Below are 21,068 nucleotides of genomic sequence, written 5' to 3'. Positions count from 1 at the left end.
GGGTCACACTATCCCACACAAGGTGAATTACAAGGAAATTCAAAGTCAAGTTTAATACCTAGGCTTTTGGGAAGCTTAAGTGTGTTGAGGAACTTGGGAAACAGACATGTAATCAAAGAAAGAATAGAAGAAATTAAAAAAAAATTACTGAATTTGGGAGCATTAGAGATACCTTTAAGAATTGAGAATCCAAGTTTGGAATAGTAAAGGAGGCAAGTTTCTCCTATAGTACCATGGTAGGTGGTTGAATGAATGGGATGAAATACAGGTTTTTTTGGGAGAAGGAAGGCAAAGGATAGCGAAACAGATTGGAGAAAGTTTCTTAAATGTCTTAAAAGTTCTAAAAAAAATTGGGAAATATCTTAGGTGCCATCCATATGTGCAGAAGCTCTAATTTTTTTAAAATAACTTTTTATTGACAGAACCCATGCCAGGGTAATTTTTTAAAAACATTATCCCTTGCACTTACTTCTGTTCCAATTTTTTCCCCTTTCTCCTTCCACCCCCTCCCCGAGATGGCAAGCAGTCCTATACATGTTAAATAGGTTACAGTATATCCTAAATACAATATATGTGTGCAGAACCGAATAGTTCTTTTGTTGCATAGGGAGAATTGGATTCAGAAGGTATAAATAACCTGAGAAGAAAAACAAAAATGCAAGCAGTTTACATTCATTTCCCAGTGTTCTTTCTTTGGGTGTAGCTGAGAAGCTCTAATTTTAAAGGATAAAATAGAAGTCAGAAGCTAAGTAACTTCCTCAGCTCACACAACAGGTAGGAGGGTTCCCTAGGCTCTTGACTCCTACTTATCCAAAAGATCTTTGAATTACACCACATTGAACAGGCAAGGAAGGGGAGATGTGGGTATTGCTTTTGGTATATCACCTAATATCTTTCTCTTAAGGACCATACAAACAGAAGAATATTTCAAAAGCAACTTAAGCAACTGTAGCAATATCTGACAAGAGAGGAGAAAGTAAAAGAGGAAAAAGTTGTGGGGAAGGAAAACAAGTTCTACGAGCTTTATCAAACACTGAAGGAGATGGAGGCTAAACAGGAACTACAAATCTAGGAGGAAAAGAAGGAATGGGAGCCCATGATGTCCATTAAGAGCAAATTTCCAACTTACATAATCACTGAGCTGGAGGAAAAGATGCAGAAGGCAGATGTGAGGATAAAAAAAATCTTAGACATCTTTCACTGCTCTTCCAAGATTCCAAAAGATTTCTTATGGGATCTTCCCTTGTTTCCTGCAGTATATATCTTGTGTTTCTTGGGGGTGGGAGGAAAAAGGTGGGGGTCACTTCTGAGAGATGAGGGGTCTGACTACAGGCAGTTTGGTTTGAAAGCAGCCAGCAGGGCTCAAGGTCATGGGTGGGGCCAAGTGATTCAAGCATCTGAAACCTTACAAATCCTATTCCTCTAACTTGGATCTATCATATATGTCAGGCAGTAAAAAAAAAAAAAAAAAAGTGATACAAGGACACTCTCAAGGTATCTTAAGAATTTAGAATCACTTGTATGACATGGGAGACACTGGCATGGGAACACAGCTCTTTTAGAGATGGATGTCACAGGAAGGTTTTAGGAGAAACTTCACAGACTTTACTTACCTTATTCTTTATTTCTTTCTGGGATATGGCAGAAACAATGGAAAGGTATGTTATTTTCTGTATATTACATAATTACTGAAGCTAGTTTGGGGATTGGGGATGAATAAGCAGGTATGTTTTCTCATAAGAGGTAGAGGAAATACAGCATTTAGTACAATGAAAAGTACAGTCTATATAATATTAATAATTTTTTTTTCTACAGGAGTTTGGTTTGGCCAAATTTGGAACCTTTCATACTGAATCTGGATGATTTTTATATCAGTCCCATGGTGGAGGTTTTAAAAGTCTTTCAATAAGTATCATTCTCTTAGGCAAGAATCTTTGGATTTTCCTCACAAGGTTCCTAGGAGTCAAACAACCTACCCATTAGAAGTGTAATCTTCAATATTTCCATTTTCAAAGCTTTGATGACCTTATGTTTTTAACATGGAAATTACTCCTACTATAGATGGTCTCAGGTGCCAGGTACATGCCAAGAGAAAGAAAAAAGAAGCTGACCCAGAGTAAAGTATTGGGGGGAAAAGCAGGGAGAAAACCAAGGAAAGGGAGAAATGAATCCATGAGATCTACAGAGAGTTGTCAGTTTGTTCTTCCTGACAATATTTGATTAGATTCTTCTCTATTAAGACCTTTGGGATGAAGCCTTGCCTGGAGATAGGAGAGCAGGGTTGGGAGAAGCACACAGAGGACTTTTGAAGTCGATTGGAGGTAGACATCTGAGCATGGTCCTTGACATATATCAAATTCTTATCGACTCTTTTACTCATTGTTGAATGGCAGAACACAACAAGAAATAGGACTTAGAAGAAAAAAATGTCTAGGGGTCTGGACAGGGGTCTGGACAGAGGAGGATTTTATTAAGCAGTGACTGTGCTTTTTCTAAAATATCTAAGAGACACAGGAAGGACTAGGCACTGCGGGATATAGTTGTCCAAGGGGAAAGAACTTCCTGGAACAGAAGTGTACACCATTTTCCTTCTCACACGTTTTGTGTAGCAGAAAATTCATTTTCTAACTCCTTTAATTTCTGCCTGGTAATTGCTCCAGTCAATGGACATGTGGAGATAAAATTTCCTTCCAGTGTTTCTTTTTTCTCTGCATGATGAACTGATGGAGTGAAGGAATTTGGGGAGGTAAAAGTGATGATATTGAGGACCCAATTAATTTTGAGAAATTTAGAACAGGAGAGAACTTGACCATTTTCTAATTATATTGTTACCTTAATTAGCTAAGTATTTAGTTACATGAAGTCTTAGTTGATAAGACTGCAACTTCTAATTCATTGCCTAGATCATGAGAGCTGAAAAACTCTTGGCATTCCAAACCAGGAAGTAATTGGGTCTTAATATCTGTGTCTATAAATCTGTAAACAGTTATTCTTATAACTGGGAGTTACTTTTTACTAAAAGAAGAAAGAGTTCATATGGTATACTGGGTCATTTTGCCTTACTTAAAACTACAAAGATTAAAATACTATCTTCACCTCTACCTTGAAAGCTTTCTTAGCCTATAAATGGCTGCTCTTTTTTTGTTGTTGTTGTTCAAGAAATCATTTATTATGACAAAGTAAGATTTATGTATGTTTGTAAGAATGATTCAATATTAGGAAAATCAGCAAGCTAATTAACCATATTAACAACCATGAATGTCCAAAACCATGCAATAGATTCAGAAAAAGTCTTTTTTAAAAAAATAACTTTTTATTGACAGAACCCATGCCAGGGTAATTTTTTACAACATTATCCCTTGCACTCACTTCTGTTCTGATTTTTCCCCTTCCTCCCTCCACCCCCTCCCCCAGATGTCAAGCAGTCCTCTACATGTTAAATAGGCCACAGTATATTCTAGATACAATATTTGTGTGTACAACCGAACAGTTCTCTTGTTGCACAGGGAGAATTGGATTCAGAAGGTAAAAATAACCCGGGAAGAAAAACAAAAATGAAACAGTTTACATTCATTTCCCAGTGTTCTTTCTTTGGGTGTAGCTGCTTCTGTCCATCATTGATCAATTGAAACTGAATTAGATTTTCTCTTTGTCAAAGAAATCTACTTCCATCAGAATACATCCTCATACAGTATCATTGCTGAAGTATATAATGATCTCCTGGTTCTGCTCTAAATGGCTGCTCTTGAAATGACTTTGATGGCCTATTAGACAAAAAGTAATTGCCTGGGAAAGAGTGCTCTGGTTCTCAGTTATCATAGCAGTGTTATTTACTGAATATTTCTCCTCTGAAAATTTTCATGGTTGTCCACAGAACGTATGCTCTAGGATTTAAGTAAAATCTTCCTTACACTAAGGATATTGAAATCCTTTCTTTGGACTGATACCTTTCTCTTTTTTAGGACATAAACTCTCAGAGAGAAGCAATTTCTACAAATTGTGTGAGGAGAAAAAAGGGTCATCAGAATTATCCCTGGCTTCTAAATGAAGAAATGCCTTGCTTATATATTTGGAAGTTTTGAAGTTGAAGACATGGAAGTAAGAGAGTTCATTATCAAGGCTTAATCCCAGGATAAAGTGTTTGAAGAAGACTGTGCCAGAATTATCACCACTTTCAGACTGCCATGAAGAATGATTAATCGTATAGCAAGCCTTTTCCTCCACTAAAAAGGCAGTATGGATAAAGATGCCTTTGTATAGAATTTGAGATGATTCTAGATCGTGTTAAATCTATTGTATTTAATAGAGTTCATATCTTATCCATGGAGTCTGTCTATTGCTTTCACATTTGGTTAGTCAGATAATTATGAATCTAGAAGAAAGTTTTTTAACTAGGCATAAATGGAATGCCTTCTTCTTGCTCAAAGTTATTGGATAGATATCATGGGATCTGTGAATTCCTGGTGACCAAGACCAGCCTCCAAAAATAGTACATTGGAAGGCATTGGAAAGTTCTTTTCAAATTATCAATGACCTGATTATGATCAGTCTGTGAGAGCTCAACTCCTGGAGAGGTCATTGTGATATACACAATTATTAAATATTCATTCTAATTTTCACACTCCATGATCTCCCTTTCTTAGGTTTCAGGGAAGGCAGATAGATGTTAGAAGTAGTAAAACTTAGATTACTAGGTGGTTTTTTTCAAAGAAAGTTCAAATCTGTTCTCAACCACTTATGAGCTATGTGATACTAGGCAAGTCATTTCACTTCTTTCTGCTATAGTCTCCTCACCTTTAGAAGGGGATAATAACACAATAACCAAGTGTAGAATATTTAGAAAGTCCCAAGCAAGGTTTTGAGTGTGTAGCTGCCCTTTGCTGGTCAAAGCAAATTTGTGGTTCCTGACAGCTACAGACACCTCCAAATTCAGCTACAATTCACTCAAAAATGATCACTCATGTGCAAGAAGTTTGGGGCATTAGAAGTCTTTGTGATTGGCCAGTTGTAGTACAACTCTGACATGTTATTTTTGTATAAAGTGTTTGAAGAAGATGATGCCAGAATTTTCACCACTTTCATGATTTCCATGAAGAATGATTAATCTACAGTGGAGCAAAAGGTGATTTCTCATTTTCAAAACTTAATTCTTCAGGTTTACCAAATACAAGGTTACTATAATTACTGCTGTAAATTGTGTGTGTGTTCGCTTAAACTGATCCTCAATTATTCTAATCTCTATCTGGCCACTGGACCTTAATGGCTCTAGAGGTAAAAATGAGGCAGCTCACCCTTACTTAAATACAATTCACTTGCAGGTCATCTCTCTCCTTCCTTCCCTTCCTTCCTTCCTTCCTTCCTTCCTTCCTTCCTTCCTTCCTTCCTTCCTTCCTTTCTTTCATCCTTCCTCCCTCCCTCCCTCCTTTTCTCCTTCCTTCCCTCCCTTCCTCTCCTTTTTTTCTCATTCTTTCTCTTCTTATCTTTTTCCCATTCCTCCCTCTAACCTCTTAGGGTATCCTACCCTTACCTACAGATGCTCTTAACAGCATTTTTTTTTCATTTCTTTTGCACATCTAAATTCTCTGAATATATCTTAGGGTTTACTGACTAGGTTTCGTAAGGAGCATGCCTTAAACCAAAAGGCATCTGATTCTCACTGATTGGCCACAAATAGGTCCAGCGCCAAGCCCCATTTGTTGATGATGTGGTTCCGAAGCTGCTGAAGCTCAGAGAGATGGACCGACTCACCTGTGGCCACTGGGGTGAGGAGCAAGGCAGGAATTTGGACCCAGCTTCTTGGACTCCAAATCCCACAGTCTTGTCCCTTCCCCCCTGGAGCTGGTTGTGAGGTCAAAGAGCAGGTTTAAGAGTGATGAGAGAAGGAATAGAAAATGGTGCTCAAGAGTGAAATTCAGAGTTCTAGAGGGAAGAGTTTGGGATAATGGTGATGTCTGCGTTTTGGACACCTCTGTGGCTGACTGAGGAGAGCTGGAGATGAAGGCATTAAGGGTGGTGATCAGCTAGAAGGTCAGAGGGTTAGAGAGGACATGGTGGAGAAGACTGGGAGCCAGATAATGGATTCCCTAGAAGAAGGAGGGAGAATGACTTAGAGGCTGGGTAGCAGAAAAAAGCATCTGGGCAGTGCCTGCAATTGCACTGAGTGCTGGGTGAAGCAACGGGTAAAATGAATGTGGGGCCAGGAGAGTTCAAGCTTACATCTTGGAACTCATTTACTGCTTCCCTTTTATATCCTCCATAAGGATATTTTTCTCTTTTATACATTACACTAATGCCAGAAAACCACAGAAAGTATAACCAAGGCTGTGACATTTTGTTCTTCTATTATTAGTCAAGGCTTATCTTGAAGTTTCTTTTCATTTTTTATTGGAGTTTTTTCTACCTTTTTTTTTAAATTAAAGCCTTTTATTTTCAGAACTTATATATGGATAATTTTTCAACACTGACCCTTGCAAAAGCTTGTGCTCCAAATTTTCCCCTCCTTCCCCTACCCCCTCCCCTCGATGGCAAGTAATCCAATATATATTATACCCAATATAGGCACAGATATTTATACAATTATCTTGTTGCACAACAAAAATTAGATCAAAAAGAAAAAAAATAAGAAAGAAAACAAAATGCAAGCAAACAACAACATAAAGAGTGAGAATGCTATGCTGTGATCCACCTCAGGTTCCCCAGGCTTCTCTCTGGAGGCAGATGGCTCTCTTCATCACAAGATCTTTGGAACTGGCCTCAATCAATTAATTGTTGGAAAGAGTCACGTCCATCAGAATTGATCGTCATATATTCGCTGTAGTTGGGTATGATGATCTCCCGGTTCTGCTCATTTCACTCAGCATCAGTTCATGTCAATCTCTCCAGGCCTCTCTGAAATCATTCTGCCGATTGTTTCTTACAGAGCAATAATATTCCATAACATTCCTATACCATAACTTGTTCAGCCATTCCCCAACTGATGAGCTTTCACTCTGTTTCCAGTTTTTTGCCACTAAAAAAAGAGCTGCCACAATTTGTTTAAATTTTTTAAAGCATCTGATCATAAAACACACTTTGGGCATGTTGACTGTTATATTTTCAGTAACTAATCTGAAAGAGCTTAGATATGGGTTATCAGCTGTGAAACTGGCCTTGCCAAGTCCCCTGAAGTCTCGGCCTCCTCTTGCTTTGGTTTTCCAAGGGACTTACAGGTGACTCCCCACAAGGCAGTGGGTTACATGGGGGAGGTGACCCTCAAGGAGAGAGGCTTCTGAGGGAAGGTCAGAAAAGCAGCAACTCTGGGAGCTACGGAGTGGGAAAGAAGCACCATCCAGCACTGGAGAGAAAGTTGGGGAATGAACTATCTTTAGGGAGAAAGTCCATTCCCTGTGAGGGCTGGAAAACAGAGACCATGAAAGGAAGATATCTGAGACAAAGAACTTGGTAACAGATTCAGAGGCTGATGCATAAAGTACAGGGCAGAGGTGGACAGAAACTGAATGGGGGCAGGGCCAGGATGCATCCTGGGAGGGGCTGAAAATGAAGTCTCTCCTGGGAAGAGGTTCCAACTCAGCAAAATGAATCTGAAAGACAGGAATAATGGGAGTGGGAGGCAGGAATCTGCTGCCATAAGGCAAGAGGGGCACCTGTTGATCAGAATATTGCACAGATCAGAGCAAGTCCTTTGGAACGTTACTCCAGAGGTCTCTGCAGTGGAGGCCTCCAATCTCAGGCAACCTGTGACTGCAGATGTTGGATTTTCTCCACTCTTCAGTGGCAAGAGAGGTCCTTTGTGTTTCTTCTTTGTCCAACCAGGGGAAGGTCAGGAGAAGAGACTTTTTGGATATTAATCACAGCAGGGAGGACTCTGAAATGCAGGAGGTTTCAAATCCAGGCAGCCCAAGGTCTGAGTAGGAGGATTTCCTCAGAGACCATCTCATATTAAGGATAAGAATTAATGCTGGTAAAGTTAAAGTAACTAGCGGAAAAACCTACTGTGACTGAAGCTAGCCACAGCTAATGTGTCATCAGCATCCCAGTTGAAGAACTCTGTTGTAGCTTTACGATAGTCTTTCCAAGTGATGTGAAAAGATTTTCTTGAATTTAGGCTGGTCACTGTCTTTTCTAGGGTTTCCCCTAAGTGCCATTCCCACAAGCTGTGAAAACACAAATATTTTGTTGTATCTTTATCTGAGTTTTTTAAATAGCCCCGATGCCTGTGTCCTCTGTCAAGTCCTTTCAGCCAGTCTCTCCTGTCTCCCAAACTTTGTTCCCTTTTATAGTTTCTATGACATAAAAGTGTGTGAGGGGGAGTGGGTGTGTATATAGAAGCTACTGTAGGAAGGTTTTTAGCAGCACATCTGCGATATCTGACAGAGCTTTAAGCTTAGTCCTTCCCATGCCCTCCTCATGACCGGCCCAGTGACCGTCAGGAGAAGACCTTGTCTGCAGGGACATCATCAGGAGCAGGGCCAGCACAGGCTGGACACAATCTCCCTTCACAATCATGACAGAGGGTTGGTCCTATGCCAGGTTTTAAAGAAAGACCAGCCCCTAAGGAGGAGAAGGGTGGGAATCCTGGCTACACAAGAGTTCTTATGAGAAACTTCTGGTTGTGCGAGTCACCAGGAATCAGTGGTGTGAGAAATCAAGGCTAAATGGCCAATGAGAAATTTGGGGTCACGGGAGAAGCACAGGATACAAAAGGATGGAGGGGTTAGTTCTCCTTCTCTCCGCCCTGGTCCCCCCAGGACTGGTTCCTCACTGTGTACTCTCAGCAGAGGAGAAGGGCTCGCATCAGGAAGGACATTAAGAACTGAAGGAGGTTCCTAGGAGGATAATCAGGACACAGAGCAGGAGGGGAAATAAGGATGGAAGGAAAGGAGCCATTTTTAAGCACCTACTATGTGCCAGGCACTGTGTTAGGCATTTTATCTATAGAAATTATTTCATTTAATTCTCAAAGCAACTCTTTGCAGTAAGTGCTGTTGCTCTCCCCACTTTACAGGTAGGGAAACTGAGGCACACAGAGGTGCAGTGACTTGGGCCCCAGAGCTGATAAGTAACTCAGGTCTCTTGCTGACTCCAAGCCTCGTGTTCTGTCTGTGGCACCACCTAGTGGCCTCCCGGCCAGGGACGGATTAGCTGAATTCCAGGATCTGCAGGCCATGCAATGGGAAGGTTTCACTTTTTGCTTTTATGTTTATGGTTCTACTGCTGGGGAGGCAGTGGGAGAAATAAATGACTGTAAAAATACATTTAATCTTCCTCTCGTTATTAACCTGTCTTTCAAAGGAGCTTATAAGTAGCCGAGGAGCCTGGTTAGGTACAGGGTGGACTTGACCAGTGATATCCAGATCACACAGGAATGAATCCCTGATGGCCAAATACTGACTCAGAAAACGACAGGTTCACATTAGCCAGGCTGTTATATGTTAATGTGTCTGTTAAATATCCCCAACTGCACCAGCGTGGCCCCCCCCCCCCGGAGGTGTTGGGCCCCCTGGAAGGTGTTGGGCCCCCCCCCCAGGTGTTGGGCCCCCTGGAAGGTGTTGGGCCCCCCCACCCCGGGAGGTGTTGGGCCCCCTGAGAGGTGTTGGGCCCCCCGGGGAGGTGTTGGGCCCCCTGGAGATGTTGAGCTCCCGGGAGGTGTTGGGCCCCCCTCCCCCCGGACTGGATCAGGAGGAGAAGGCCGTGTCTCCCCAAGGAAGCCCTGCTGTGGGATCCTCCGCAGCTCCCTCTCTGCCTCCCTTCCAGGGCTGGGCAGCCCCCCCCCCCCACGAGGCCCCAACACCCTCCTTTATGGGGAGAGAGAGGGACCAGGGGCTGGGGAAGCAGGTTCCAGAGGAAGGGAAGGACGAAAGGCAGCCGTGAGGGTGAAGAGCTCGGCTCTGCTAACTAGAACCTCCAGCAGGAACGAGGACGTCTCAGAATCCCTCTGGGAACAGGAGTCAGACTCACTGACTGAGCGTCCCTCTCCTGGTCCCTGCTCCTGGCGCGGCTCGTGGTTCCAGGAAAGAGCCGGAAACTAAGAGGGGCCCATCTAATAGAGAACGGCCCCACGCGTTCGGGAACATCAATGCGCTGGAATATTGCTAAATGTTACATCAAAACTGGTGCAAGGGATGGTTTCAGAAAGACCCGGGAAAACCTGTGTGAACTGATTCGGAGGGAAGTGAGCAGAACCAGGGAAACCGTTTATGTGACAACCAGGACAAAGCCAATTATAACAGAAAATAGCTTTGAAAGGTTAGCACAATGACCCACTTCAGGTCCAGAAGCCTCGGGATGAAGCCTACTAGCCACCTCTAACAAAGAAGATGATGGAGTCAGCTTCTCATTGAGACATATCTATTTTCTGAGTGGGAACTAGGCTAACATGGGAATTTGTTCTGCTTGACATGTATGTTTGTTTTTAAAATTTTAATTTTTCTTCTTTCTTTTTTTCCCAAATTGGTAGGGTGGGGGAGTGATAGAGAGAGGTAAGGAGAAATTTTTTTCATTAAAAATTAAATAAAACATTTTTTGTGTCATTTGCTCTTTCTACTTCCTTTTTCACCCTAAAGCCCAGGAAACATTCTAGAAAGAATATTGGGTGATAAATGATGGACAGAAGCAGCTACACCCAAAGAAAGAACACTGGGAAACGAATGTGAACTATTTGCATTTTTGTTTTTCTTTCCGAGTTTTTTTTTAACCTTCTGAATCCAATTCTCCCTGTGCAACAAGAGAACTGCTCAGTTCTGCACACACATATTGTATCTAGGATATACTGCAACATATCTAACATATATAGGACTGCTTGCCATCTAGGGGAGGGGATGGAGGGAGGAAGGGGAAAAATCGGAACAGAAGCAAGTGCAAGGGATAATGTTGTAAAAAAAAAAATTACCCTGGCATGGATTCTTTCAATATAAAGTTATTATAAAATAAAATAAAATATTAAAAAAAAGAAAGAATATTGGGGAACTTACTTTAATATTTGTAGGTTACAATCCTGCTTTTCCAAGGCTTCGCACAATAGATGAACTTCATTTTCACCAAAAAAATTATAACTTAGGTCCAACATTTTTAGGTTCTGAATGCTACAGAAAAAAGGTAGGAGACTCCGAAGACGATCAATAGTGAATCCACACCAAGACATCCTAAAAGAGAAGGAAAACCAAGGAGAAAATTACAAACTCATTTCTCCAGGAGCCATTTATTTCTTATTTATTTATTTTTGCATGTGGGAAGGGAATCAAACGCACAGCTTCTTCAGAACCACAGCTTTCAAACGTGTACGTGTGTGTATGTGTATATGTGTGTGTGTACACATGACAAATGCTGGAATTTGTTTTGCTTGATCCTATATATCTGTTGTAAGGACTTGTCTTGTTTCCCCAAAAGGGGAGCAGGAAATGTAGGTAAATGAGGAATAAAAATAAGATAGTGAATGAGAAAAGAAAAAAAAGTCAATAAAGAATCTTTTTTTTTTAATGGAGAACAGAATAGAAGGAATGTCAGAAATAAGCATATACAGGGCAGTTTTGAAAGCTAGATGGATTTTATTTATTTAAAAATAAAATCAAGGTCAACATCATAATGATCAACAATCTCATGAATAATTCTCTTTTTTTGGTGTTTGACCTTACAGAATAAAAGTCCATGGAAATTGAGTGGATGCCCATCAGTTGGGGAATGACTGAATAAATTATGGTGTATGAAGGAAATGGAATATTTTTGTTTTTTAAGAAATAATGAGCAGGCTGATTTAAGAAAAGCCTGGAAGAACCTGATGCTGAGTAAAGTGAAAGAGAACCAGAAGACACTGGTACATAATAAAAACAAGATTATGTGATGATCAACTGTTATGAAATTGGCTCTTCTCAACAATGCAGCGATTCGAGGCAATTTCAATAGACTTAGGATGCAAAATACCAAGCATATTTAGAGAAAAACTTATGAAGACTGAATGTGCATTTAAGCATAGGATTTTTAACTTTTTTGCTTGGTTTCCCATGCTTTTTTTTTTCTTTTGGTCTGCTTTTTCCTGTATAACATGACAAAAATGGAAAGATATTCAAAAGTATTATACATATTTAACCTATATTAGATTGCTTGCTGTCTTGGGGTGTGGAGGAGGTTAGGGAGAGAGGGAGAAAAATTTATAATGCAAAGTTCTATAAAAATGAATGTTGAAAAATATCTTTATATATATTTGGAAAAATAAAATACTATTTTTAAATTTAAAAAAATTAACTTATACATGTACATTCATTTTTCACATATATTTGTATGAGTCAGTTTAGGTTAAAAAAAAAGGCATTGAAATCGAAAGTGAAAATAATGTATATTGCTCATATTCAATCTCCCCATCTTTCTCTTTCCATCCAACGGTTATTGGGATTGCCTTAGATCAGTAAATTGCTGAGAAGAACCAAGTAGATCATAGCTGATAGTCACAGAATCTTGTTGTTACTGTGTACAGTACAATGTTTTCCTGATTTTGCTTGCTTTATTGAGCATTAGTTTATATAAATCTTTCCAGGCTTTTCTAAAATCAGCCTGTTCATAATTTTTTATAAAATAATATCATATTATCATTCTATAAAAGAATGAAATATTATTTTAAAAAGAATTAAAATTAATTCTACTTGATGCTAAGTTCAGAATTAAAAAAAAAAAAATCCCATTTCTTTAATGGCCCTTTTCGAAGAATTAATGACCAAACAAGGAATAGAAAGGATCATAAATGTTTAAATGATTTTCATTAAATAAAATTAAAGAGGGGCAGTTAGGTGGCCCAGTGGATAGAACACTAGCCCTGAAGTCAGGAAGACCTGAGTTCAAATCTGGTATCAGACACTTAACACTTTATAGATGTGTGACCCTGGGTAACTCACTTAATCCTAATTGCCTCAGCAAAAAAAAAAAAAAAAAGAAAGAATTTGCAAAATGAGAACCAATGTAGTTAAAATTATGTATAAAAAGGGAAAACAAGTAAATGGGAGGAAGGAATCTTTGGATTAGATTTCTTTGACAAAGACCAAATATCTAACTTATATAAGAAACTAATTTAAATTTAAGATTAAATACCATTCTTCAATAAATACATGATCAAAGGATATGAACAATTAAAAATACTTCATTTTCTTCCAATTCTATATAAAAACAATTTTTAACCTTTTTTTTTAAGTTTAGTTGGTGTAGTAGATACAACACCAGCCCTGAAATTAGGAGGATCTGAGTTCAAATCTGCGCTCAGTCACTTAACACTTCCTTGTTGTGTGACCCTGGGCAAATTACTAAAACTCTAATTGCCTCAAAGGGGAAAAAAAAAAAAGTTTTGAGTTTAGAATTCTATCCTTCCCTCTCTCCTCCCTAAGCCAGTAAGGATTCTGAGATATATGTTATATATGTCCAATCATGTAAAACATTTCATATAATTCATTGTGTGCAAGAAGACTCAAAAGAAAGGAAGTGAAAAATAATATGTTTGAGTCTCTATTCAGACATTAGTTTTTTCTCTGGAGACAATACTTTTCATCACGAATCCTATTAATTGTCCTGGATCACTGAATTGCTGAGAACAGTAAAGTCATTTACAATTCTTCGTTGTACAATATTGCTGTTATTGTATACAATCAATCACACCCATTATTTTTCACTCAAAAGTGTTCATTCCACTGCCATGTTCATGGACTCTGAAATTCCATTTTCTGATTATGATTATTTACTATTCCTTCTTTCCCTCTTCTTTACAATCCTTAACCATGTCCTTCATCCGTCCTAATTTTCCAGTGTTATACTTTACTTCCTTTCTTATACTCTATGATACTGTAATGATCAGGCCTTGCTATTATTATCTATACTTTAAGTCCTTTTTCCTGACTGTTTTTTCACTCCTTCCCATGCCATCTCTCTTTACCTTCTTCTTCTAACTTTATCAACATTCAGATCAAATATCACCTAAAATAAGCTTCCACTGCAACCCTTATCAACTAATACTTTTCCTCTAAGTTTAATTGCTCTTTAATTTTTTCTTTCATGTAGTCTTTTGTTTACTGCTTCTTCCATTAAGATGTAAGTTTTCTTATGCTAGAGACCAATTCTTTTTTGCTTTCCTTTGTATCTGCAGTGATTAAAAGTGTTGAGTAACTGGCTGCCTTTTAGAGATTTGTGTTTCTTTCAAAGTAAAGCTCAGGCACTAAGGCCCAAAGGAAAATTTCATGAAGAGGTTTTTTAGTCTTCACATTTTATTTTCAGTACCTCTTTCCACTTTCTTATGTAGCAAAGCAAAAGCCTATTGATATTAGACTCCAAAGATGTTACTTCTCACTGTCACTGAGGAAGAAAACATTTTGTTTTGGAAAAATATTAAAAGAAAACAATTCTAAACATAAAAAGACTCTCAAATGCACAAATGAATTTGTGGTTTCATGTATTTTGGAGATCCTTTTTATGATGCAGATCAAACCCCATTAATACTTATCCATCCTGTGATCTTTTGTCTTTGTTTCTCATACAATGACCACAGAGGATCCACCCAACACGGTGGAGGACTTCCTCACTTTCTGGCATTGCCAGTGAAATACTAAAGTATTTGAGCTGTTGTTATTGTTTGTCCTTTGTTCTTGAAGAGGACCAGGAAACCAGGCAGCTGATGCCATGACATGCAGGTGAGTTGGATTTAAGTGCAGGAGGGCTGTGCAAGGTCACCTGCTTCATTTTCCTCTCCAGAGTCACCTGGGTCCAGAGACCTGAAATAGATCAGGAAGACTGGAAATGGCCCTGGATGATGGCACTCAAGCTATTCTTTCATCAAATTAATCACAAAGCCAGTTCATTTTTTCCTCCTATCATTAAACTCCTTGATGACATATCCTTTATTCCTATTCTCTAAAGTTTCTCATTGGTTGTATTTAGCAAAACATAATCATATATAACCATAATAAGCTCCTGCACTGCCATTTGTATGATACTCTTAATTCTTTGGAGACTGTATATTCCATTTCTCAATGTTATACAGTAATACCTATACAATGGTGGTGTAGAAAAGATGGGCCTTTGTGTCCAGGAAACTCTCTGAGTCACCAAAGCACTGAAATATCCTGAAAGCAATCCAATTCATTTACCTCCTCCTGTTCAATTAGGAGTCCAACTGAATATTCATGTGTAATGTTTATCCAAGATACACACAAATTAGATGAGTTCCATAGGTTTTCTATTCAAATGAAAGCCATAACACTTGTCAATAGATATTTTCTATTCTATTTGTCCTATGTGGATGATTAGGTCAAATTCCTTTGAGTGTTTATAGATGCTCTGTAATATTTTTATTTGATACAACTGAAACAACTGGTCTCCATAAAGAAGAATATCTAGAGCACTTTACCATCTACATAAAATCCTTCCCTTCTTTGAAGATTCTATATTTTTGGCTTATGGAATGATATATATTCCCTTCACTCTGATTTGCTTTCTTGGCATGCATTTTCTAAAACACACAAAATGAAAAGATTAATAATAAGGACAATTCTGATTAAGTATTTTAAAGAACACAATAAAAGGAAAAGATCAGTGATTAATGTTAGTTCTTAATTCTAGCTAACAATGCTCAAGTTATTTTTGAATTAACCCATTATTCCTAATTATCTCTTCTCTCTAAAGCTCTTTCAATACTGCTTAGTTTCCTTTTATTAGAATATATTTCCATTAGAGTCATTACGAATATATTACTATTAATTATTAGAATATATTGTTATTAGAGTTAAGTACCTATTAATAATCCCTATTAAGTATCAGTTGAATACTAGATACTAGAGATATGACAACACAAGTGTAATAGTTCCTGTCTTCATGGAGTTTCCATCCTATCAGGGAAGATGATGTATAGATAAATAGAGACAAAATAGATAAAAGTGATTTTCTGTGCGGAGGGCTTTAAAAGCTGAAAAATTGGGAAAGCCTTCATAATGAGGGAAGTGAAAACAAATCTTAAAGGACAGTAATATCCTTAGAGAAAGGAGTTAAAGCGCATGCAATTCTAGGCATAGTGGTGTCACGTCCAGGCTAGCTCTCTGGAGAGGCTCAGGATGGGTCAGAGTCAGGATTGGTCAAAGTCCTTGGTCTTTAGGAGGAAAAGTGAAGGAAGCAGGCAAGCTGTCATGTGGCCCCTCAAAGATGGATCCTGGAGTCTGGAGTCTGAAGTCTTCTCTGCTGAGCCTGCTGAGGCACAGAGAGTCTGTTCCCCTCTTTCAGCTCTCCAATCCTTCCCTAGGATTACTTCAGCAGGACACACTGAGCAGGCCCCAATCCTGAGGAGAGCCATCACATCACCACATCATCTAAGTATATGATTACAGAACCATTACATGGCATGGAGTAGGTACTTAGCCTTAAGTACTCTGATGTTCTGGATTCCAGCACACCTTTTCAGATTCCAGCCTCTGCAATCATGTTAAGCCAGAGTAAAGGCACAGAGACAGGAGATGGACTGCAGGACATGAAAAACAGAAAAGCCATTTTGGCTGGATTGTAGAAAATGGGGGGAAAATAAAGTTCAGTGAGGTTGGAGAGATAACTGTAGCCCAGATTGTAAAGGGCTTTAAATGCCAAAGGATCTGATATTTGCTATGGAGATAACAGGGAGCAACTAGAATTTACAGAATGAAGCAGTGGCACAGTCAGATTGGTGCTCAAGGAAATCACTGGGGCCATTGTGGTGAGGATGGATTAGAGAGAGGAAAGATCTGAAATATAGAAACTAATTAGTAGGTTACTGCAATAGTGGAGGTAAAGGTGATGAGGCTCTGAACTAGAAGGTATGTACAGAGGAAAGAAAATTATATATATATATAATTGAAAGAGAGAAAGAAAATGAAAAATGAAGGGCAACATTGAAGTTGCAAACCTGAATAACTCAAAAGCCATAGAAAGTGAGGAAGAGATGCGGGTATTGCTGAAAAGTTAACCAATTCTGTTTAGACGTGCAAGAAATCTTAGTTAACTCTTGACAATGTTCTTGGTGTATTTTCTGTAATTATAAGGAACCTCAATGAAAGTTAATCAGATCCCTCTGCATAACCTCGTACTGAGAACTATTTGTACTGAGAAACTGCAATTATTTGATAAGACATTGGGAGGCGCAGGAAAAACTGGACACTTTTCCCTGTGCTTGATTTAAGACTTTCCTCTGAGCCTTGGTAGGTGTTTTACCCCCAGAAACCTTAGTAAAACTAGCTGGCTTAAAGGAAGGAGTGAACTTCTCCCTTTGGAGGAAGCCCTCCATATCTGGGAGATGTTCTCTCCAGAGGATCCTATGTCATATAATAAACTTGGCACAGGGCCTATGTAAATCCCCCAAGGGGTAGACTTCACACAGGAACAAACACCTTAACTGAGATTTGTTTGCCACTTTGGGCTGCATTCTGAGCAGCTGCATGATTGGGGATGCCCCCAGCTTGAAGAATCAGGAGTTGATGTTTCTTGAATAGGTGACAATGTTACACGTTTGTCTCTCTGTGATTACTGTGATAACAGTGCCTGTTACATTGTGTCCTGTTTCTCTATTAAAAGTTTCCTCTTCCCTTATGTCCTGTTTGAACCAAGGTTCGGAGCAGTAATGAACTTGTATAAGTCCCCTTGAAGTTTGTGCCTGCTGAATGTGAATTCCGAACCTAGATTAACCTGACAACACGCTGAGTTTCATATACTTACAGGACATTCAGAGACTAGGACTGGTGACACAGATTTGGGAGCTGGCACATGAATGTGATGATCAGCTAGTAGAGAGAAAAGCAGGAAATCTACCTTTCCCTGTCATATTACTGCTTAGAGCACAAGGAGAGGAAGAGTGTAAGACTGTGAACGCTGAACTGGGGCAGGAAAGCAGTTCCATGTTTCTATTCCCTGGTTCTCTTTTCCTCTTGCTCTCCTGTCCCTGATACTAAGCAGAAAGTCTAGAGACAGAAAGGCGGGGAAAACTCACCTCAGCGTCTCCAATTCCCAAACTTGGTTTTCCATAGTCTTGCACAGACTTTTTATTTCCTCCTCTCCAAAGAAATTATTACTGAGATCTAAGTTTTTCAGGCTCTTACTGCTACCAAGAACAGAGAAAAACTTATAGCAAACTGTAGGACAAAGTTCACAATTCACCAAACTGAAAGAGAAAACATAAGAGGGAAAGTGGTCAATTCAATTTTCCATGATTAATTCATTTCCTGCCCTTCTTTGGGTAATGTTAAAAACACACTGACTTGTATGTAGTTTCTTTTGAAATGATCAATCTCTTTTAGAAAACCTCAAACTGTAGAACAAGACAAGCACAATCAAAACAATTTAGTTTTAAAATTCAAAAAAATTTGAAAAGTATACCAATAGATCAGATTAAAGAAGAATCAGAAAAAACTCAATAATTATTTCTTCAATAGACATGAGAACATAAATTATTCAAGAATGAATTCCTTATACAAAAAAACTACTGAAAAAACTGCAAAGCATTTTGCAGAAATTAAGTTTAGACTAACATATACTACAATTACCTCAAAAATGTACATATCACTTGAATATTGATGGTCATAATGGAGGAGGAAGATAAAAAAAGAGGAGGAGGATCAGGAAAAAGAAAATAGGAGTAAGAAGAAGGTGTAGAAAGAGAAGAAAAGGAAGAAGAGGAGTAGGTGCATGAGGAGAGAATCAGATCATGAACCTCAAATAAATGTAAATAGGGGAGATTAGTGACAATATCAAAAGACAAAATAACTCTGCATTACATGAAATTGAAAAGTTTTGCATGAAAATTAATTCTATAATAAGGAAAAAGTTTTATTGTTTAAGGCAGTAAACTTCTGACATGTGATTAATATCCAAGATATATACAGGGAAGTCACCGAATTATATGATTTAAATCATTGTTCAATGAATAAGTGTTCATAAAGGAGATGAACAAAAAGCTCTCAAAATACAAATTGTAAACCTTTAATAATCACAAAAAAGACTGATAGAGGTCACTATTAATGAGAGAAATGCAGGCAAATTACCAAAAATGACAAAAGAGCTGAAAAGTCAATGCTGGGAAACTGTGGAAAGGCAGGCTCACCAATTCTCTATTGACAAAATTGTTATGCACTCACTTCTGTTCCGACTTTTCCCTTCTCTTCCTACACCCCCTCCCGTACATGGCAAGCAGTCTTATACATGTTAAATATGTTATAGTATATCCTCGATACAATATATGTGTGCAGAACTGAACAGTTCTCTTGTAGCACAGGAAGAATTGGATTCAGAAGGTAAAAACAGCCTGGGAAGAAAAACAAAAATGCAAACAGTTTACACTCATTTTCCAGTGTTCCTTCTCTGGGTGTAGTTGCTTCTGTCCATCATTGATCAATTGGAACTGAGTTAGATCTTCTCTTTGTCGAAGAAATCCACTTCCATCAGAATACATCCACATACAGTATTGTTGCTGAAGTATATAATGATCTCCTGGTTCTGCTCATTTCACTTAGCATCAATTCATGTAAGTCTCTCCAAGCCTCTCTGTATTCATCCTGCTGGTCATTTCTTACAGAACAATAATATTCCATAACATTCATATACTACAATTTACCCAGCCATTCTCCAATTGATGGGCATCCATTGATTTTTCCAGTTTCTAGCCACCACAAAAAGGGCTGCTGTGGTGTTCTCTTCTTTAATATAATGGTTCTCTCTGGGAGCAGGTTTCTTGGGGAGGTTTTCTGGAGGCAGCCTTCTTTTCCGTTCCAAGTAATAGTCATTTCAAATACAGCCAGGTGTGAAAAATTCAGATCTTTTATTGCTTCCACCAAAATATCCTGGTTAGTTTTCTTGGTGGCCTATCTCTCTGCTTGGTTCCAAGAGCTCCTTCCAAATGTCTCCAAATCCAAAGGTTTGTCCTTCAGCCTCCAGCCAGCACAAAGGTGGAAAATGGAATGAATCTCTTGTCTCCTTGCCTGGGGCTGGGCCGTTTTCTGGAGAGCCTTTCAGACCAGCCTCGGTCTCAGTGGGGGAAGTGCAGGAGCCCAGCTACCACAGTGGTATGAAATGAAGTGAATGAATCTGACTCCACCTCCGAGAGTGGGCTTGTGGGCTTCCTCCCAGAGTGTTTCTGTGTCTGTCCCAAAGTGCTCTATGGTCCTAAGAGCTTCTTGCTTATATGAGCTCACTAAAGGTGTGAACACAAGCATTGTTTCTATCAGTTCCACTTAGTATCTTGTTTCAAGTTCTGACCCATAACATCTTCTTGTAAGATCAGATCAATCATATTGAATCATGCTAAATTAAATAATTATTGTCTCTATCAACTCTAATGAGTTAACACTTTGTAAGGATTCCAACAGGCTGCCACAAACATTTTGGCATATACAGGTCCCTTTCCCTTCTTTAGTATCTCTTTGGGATATAAGTCCAGTAGTAGCACCGCTGGGTTAAAGGGTATGAACAGTTTGATAATTTTGGGGGCATAATTCCAGATTGCTCTCCAGAATGGTTGGATTCATTCATAACACCACCAACAATGCATCAATGTCCCTCTAATATTCATCATTATTTTTTCCTGTCATCTTAGCCAATCTAGCAGGTATGTAGTGGTATCTCAGAGTTGTCTTAATTTGTATTTCTCTGATCAATAGTGATTTGAAACTCTTTCATATGAGTGGAAATAGTTTCAATTTCATCATCTGAAAATTGTCTGTTCATATCCTTTGACCATTTATCAATTGGAGAATGGCTTGGTTTCTTATGAATTAGAGTCAATTCTCTCTATATTTTGGAAATGAGGACCTTGATCAGAACCTATAACTGTAAAAATGTTTTCCTAGTTTGTTGCTTCTCTTCTAATATTGTTTGCATTAGTTTTTAATTTGTTGTAATCAAAATTTTCTATTTTGTGATCGATAATGATCTCTAGTTCTTTGGTCACAAATTCCTTTCTCCTCCACAAGTCTGAGAGGTAAACTATACTATGTTCTTCTAATTTATTTATGATCTCATTCTTTATGCCTAAATCATGGATCCATTTTGATGTTATCTTGATATATGGTGTTAAGTGTGGGTCCATACCTAATTTC

The 21,068-nt window shown here is 38.7% G+C and overlaps 2 protein-coding genes across 3 annotated transcripts in view; both read right to left on the bottom strand.

Moving 5' to 3' along the window:
* Positions 1-21,068, bottom strand: part of LOC127555278 (NACHT, LRR and PYD domains-containing protein 12-like) — a 167,256-nt gene that overhangs the window by 48,935 nt on the left and 97,253 nt on the right. Inside the window, exons 7-9 of one of the 2 annotated variants that reach the window (XM_051987503.1) lie at positions 17,969-18,139; positions 10,971-11,141; positions 7,735-8,153 (exon numbers count right to left, since the gene is read on the bottom strand). In XM_051987503.1, coding sequence (XP_051843463.1) covers positions 7,976-8,153; positions 10,971-11,141; positions 17,969-18,139 — 520 coding nt within the window. In that variant the 3' untranslated portion in view covers positions 7,735-7,975. Of the gene's footprint in view, positions 1-7,734; positions 8,154-10,970; positions 11,142-12,760; positions 14,739-17,968; positions 18,140-21,068 lie in introns of those variants that run through there. The other variant, XM_051987504.1, reaches the window with a different exon arrangement.
* Positions 1-21,068, bottom strand: part of LOC127555279 (NACHT, LRR and PYD domains-containing protein 12-like) — a 123,868-nt gene that overhangs the window by 48,935 nt on the left and 53,865 nt on the right.

The sequence above is a fragment of the Antechinus flavipes genome, chromosome 3 (genome assembly GCF_016432865.1).
Source record: "Antechinus flavipes isolate AdamAnt ecotype Samford, QLD, Australia chromosome 3, AdamAnt_v2, whole genome shotgun sequence".
Taxonomy (NCBI): domain Eukaryota; kingdom Metazoa; phylum Chordata; class Mammalia; order Dasyuromorphia; family Dasyuridae; genus Antechinus; species Antechinus flavipes.
Note: the sequence above shows the minus strand (reverse complement) of the source record. Positions and strands in the feature narration are given on the sequence as shown.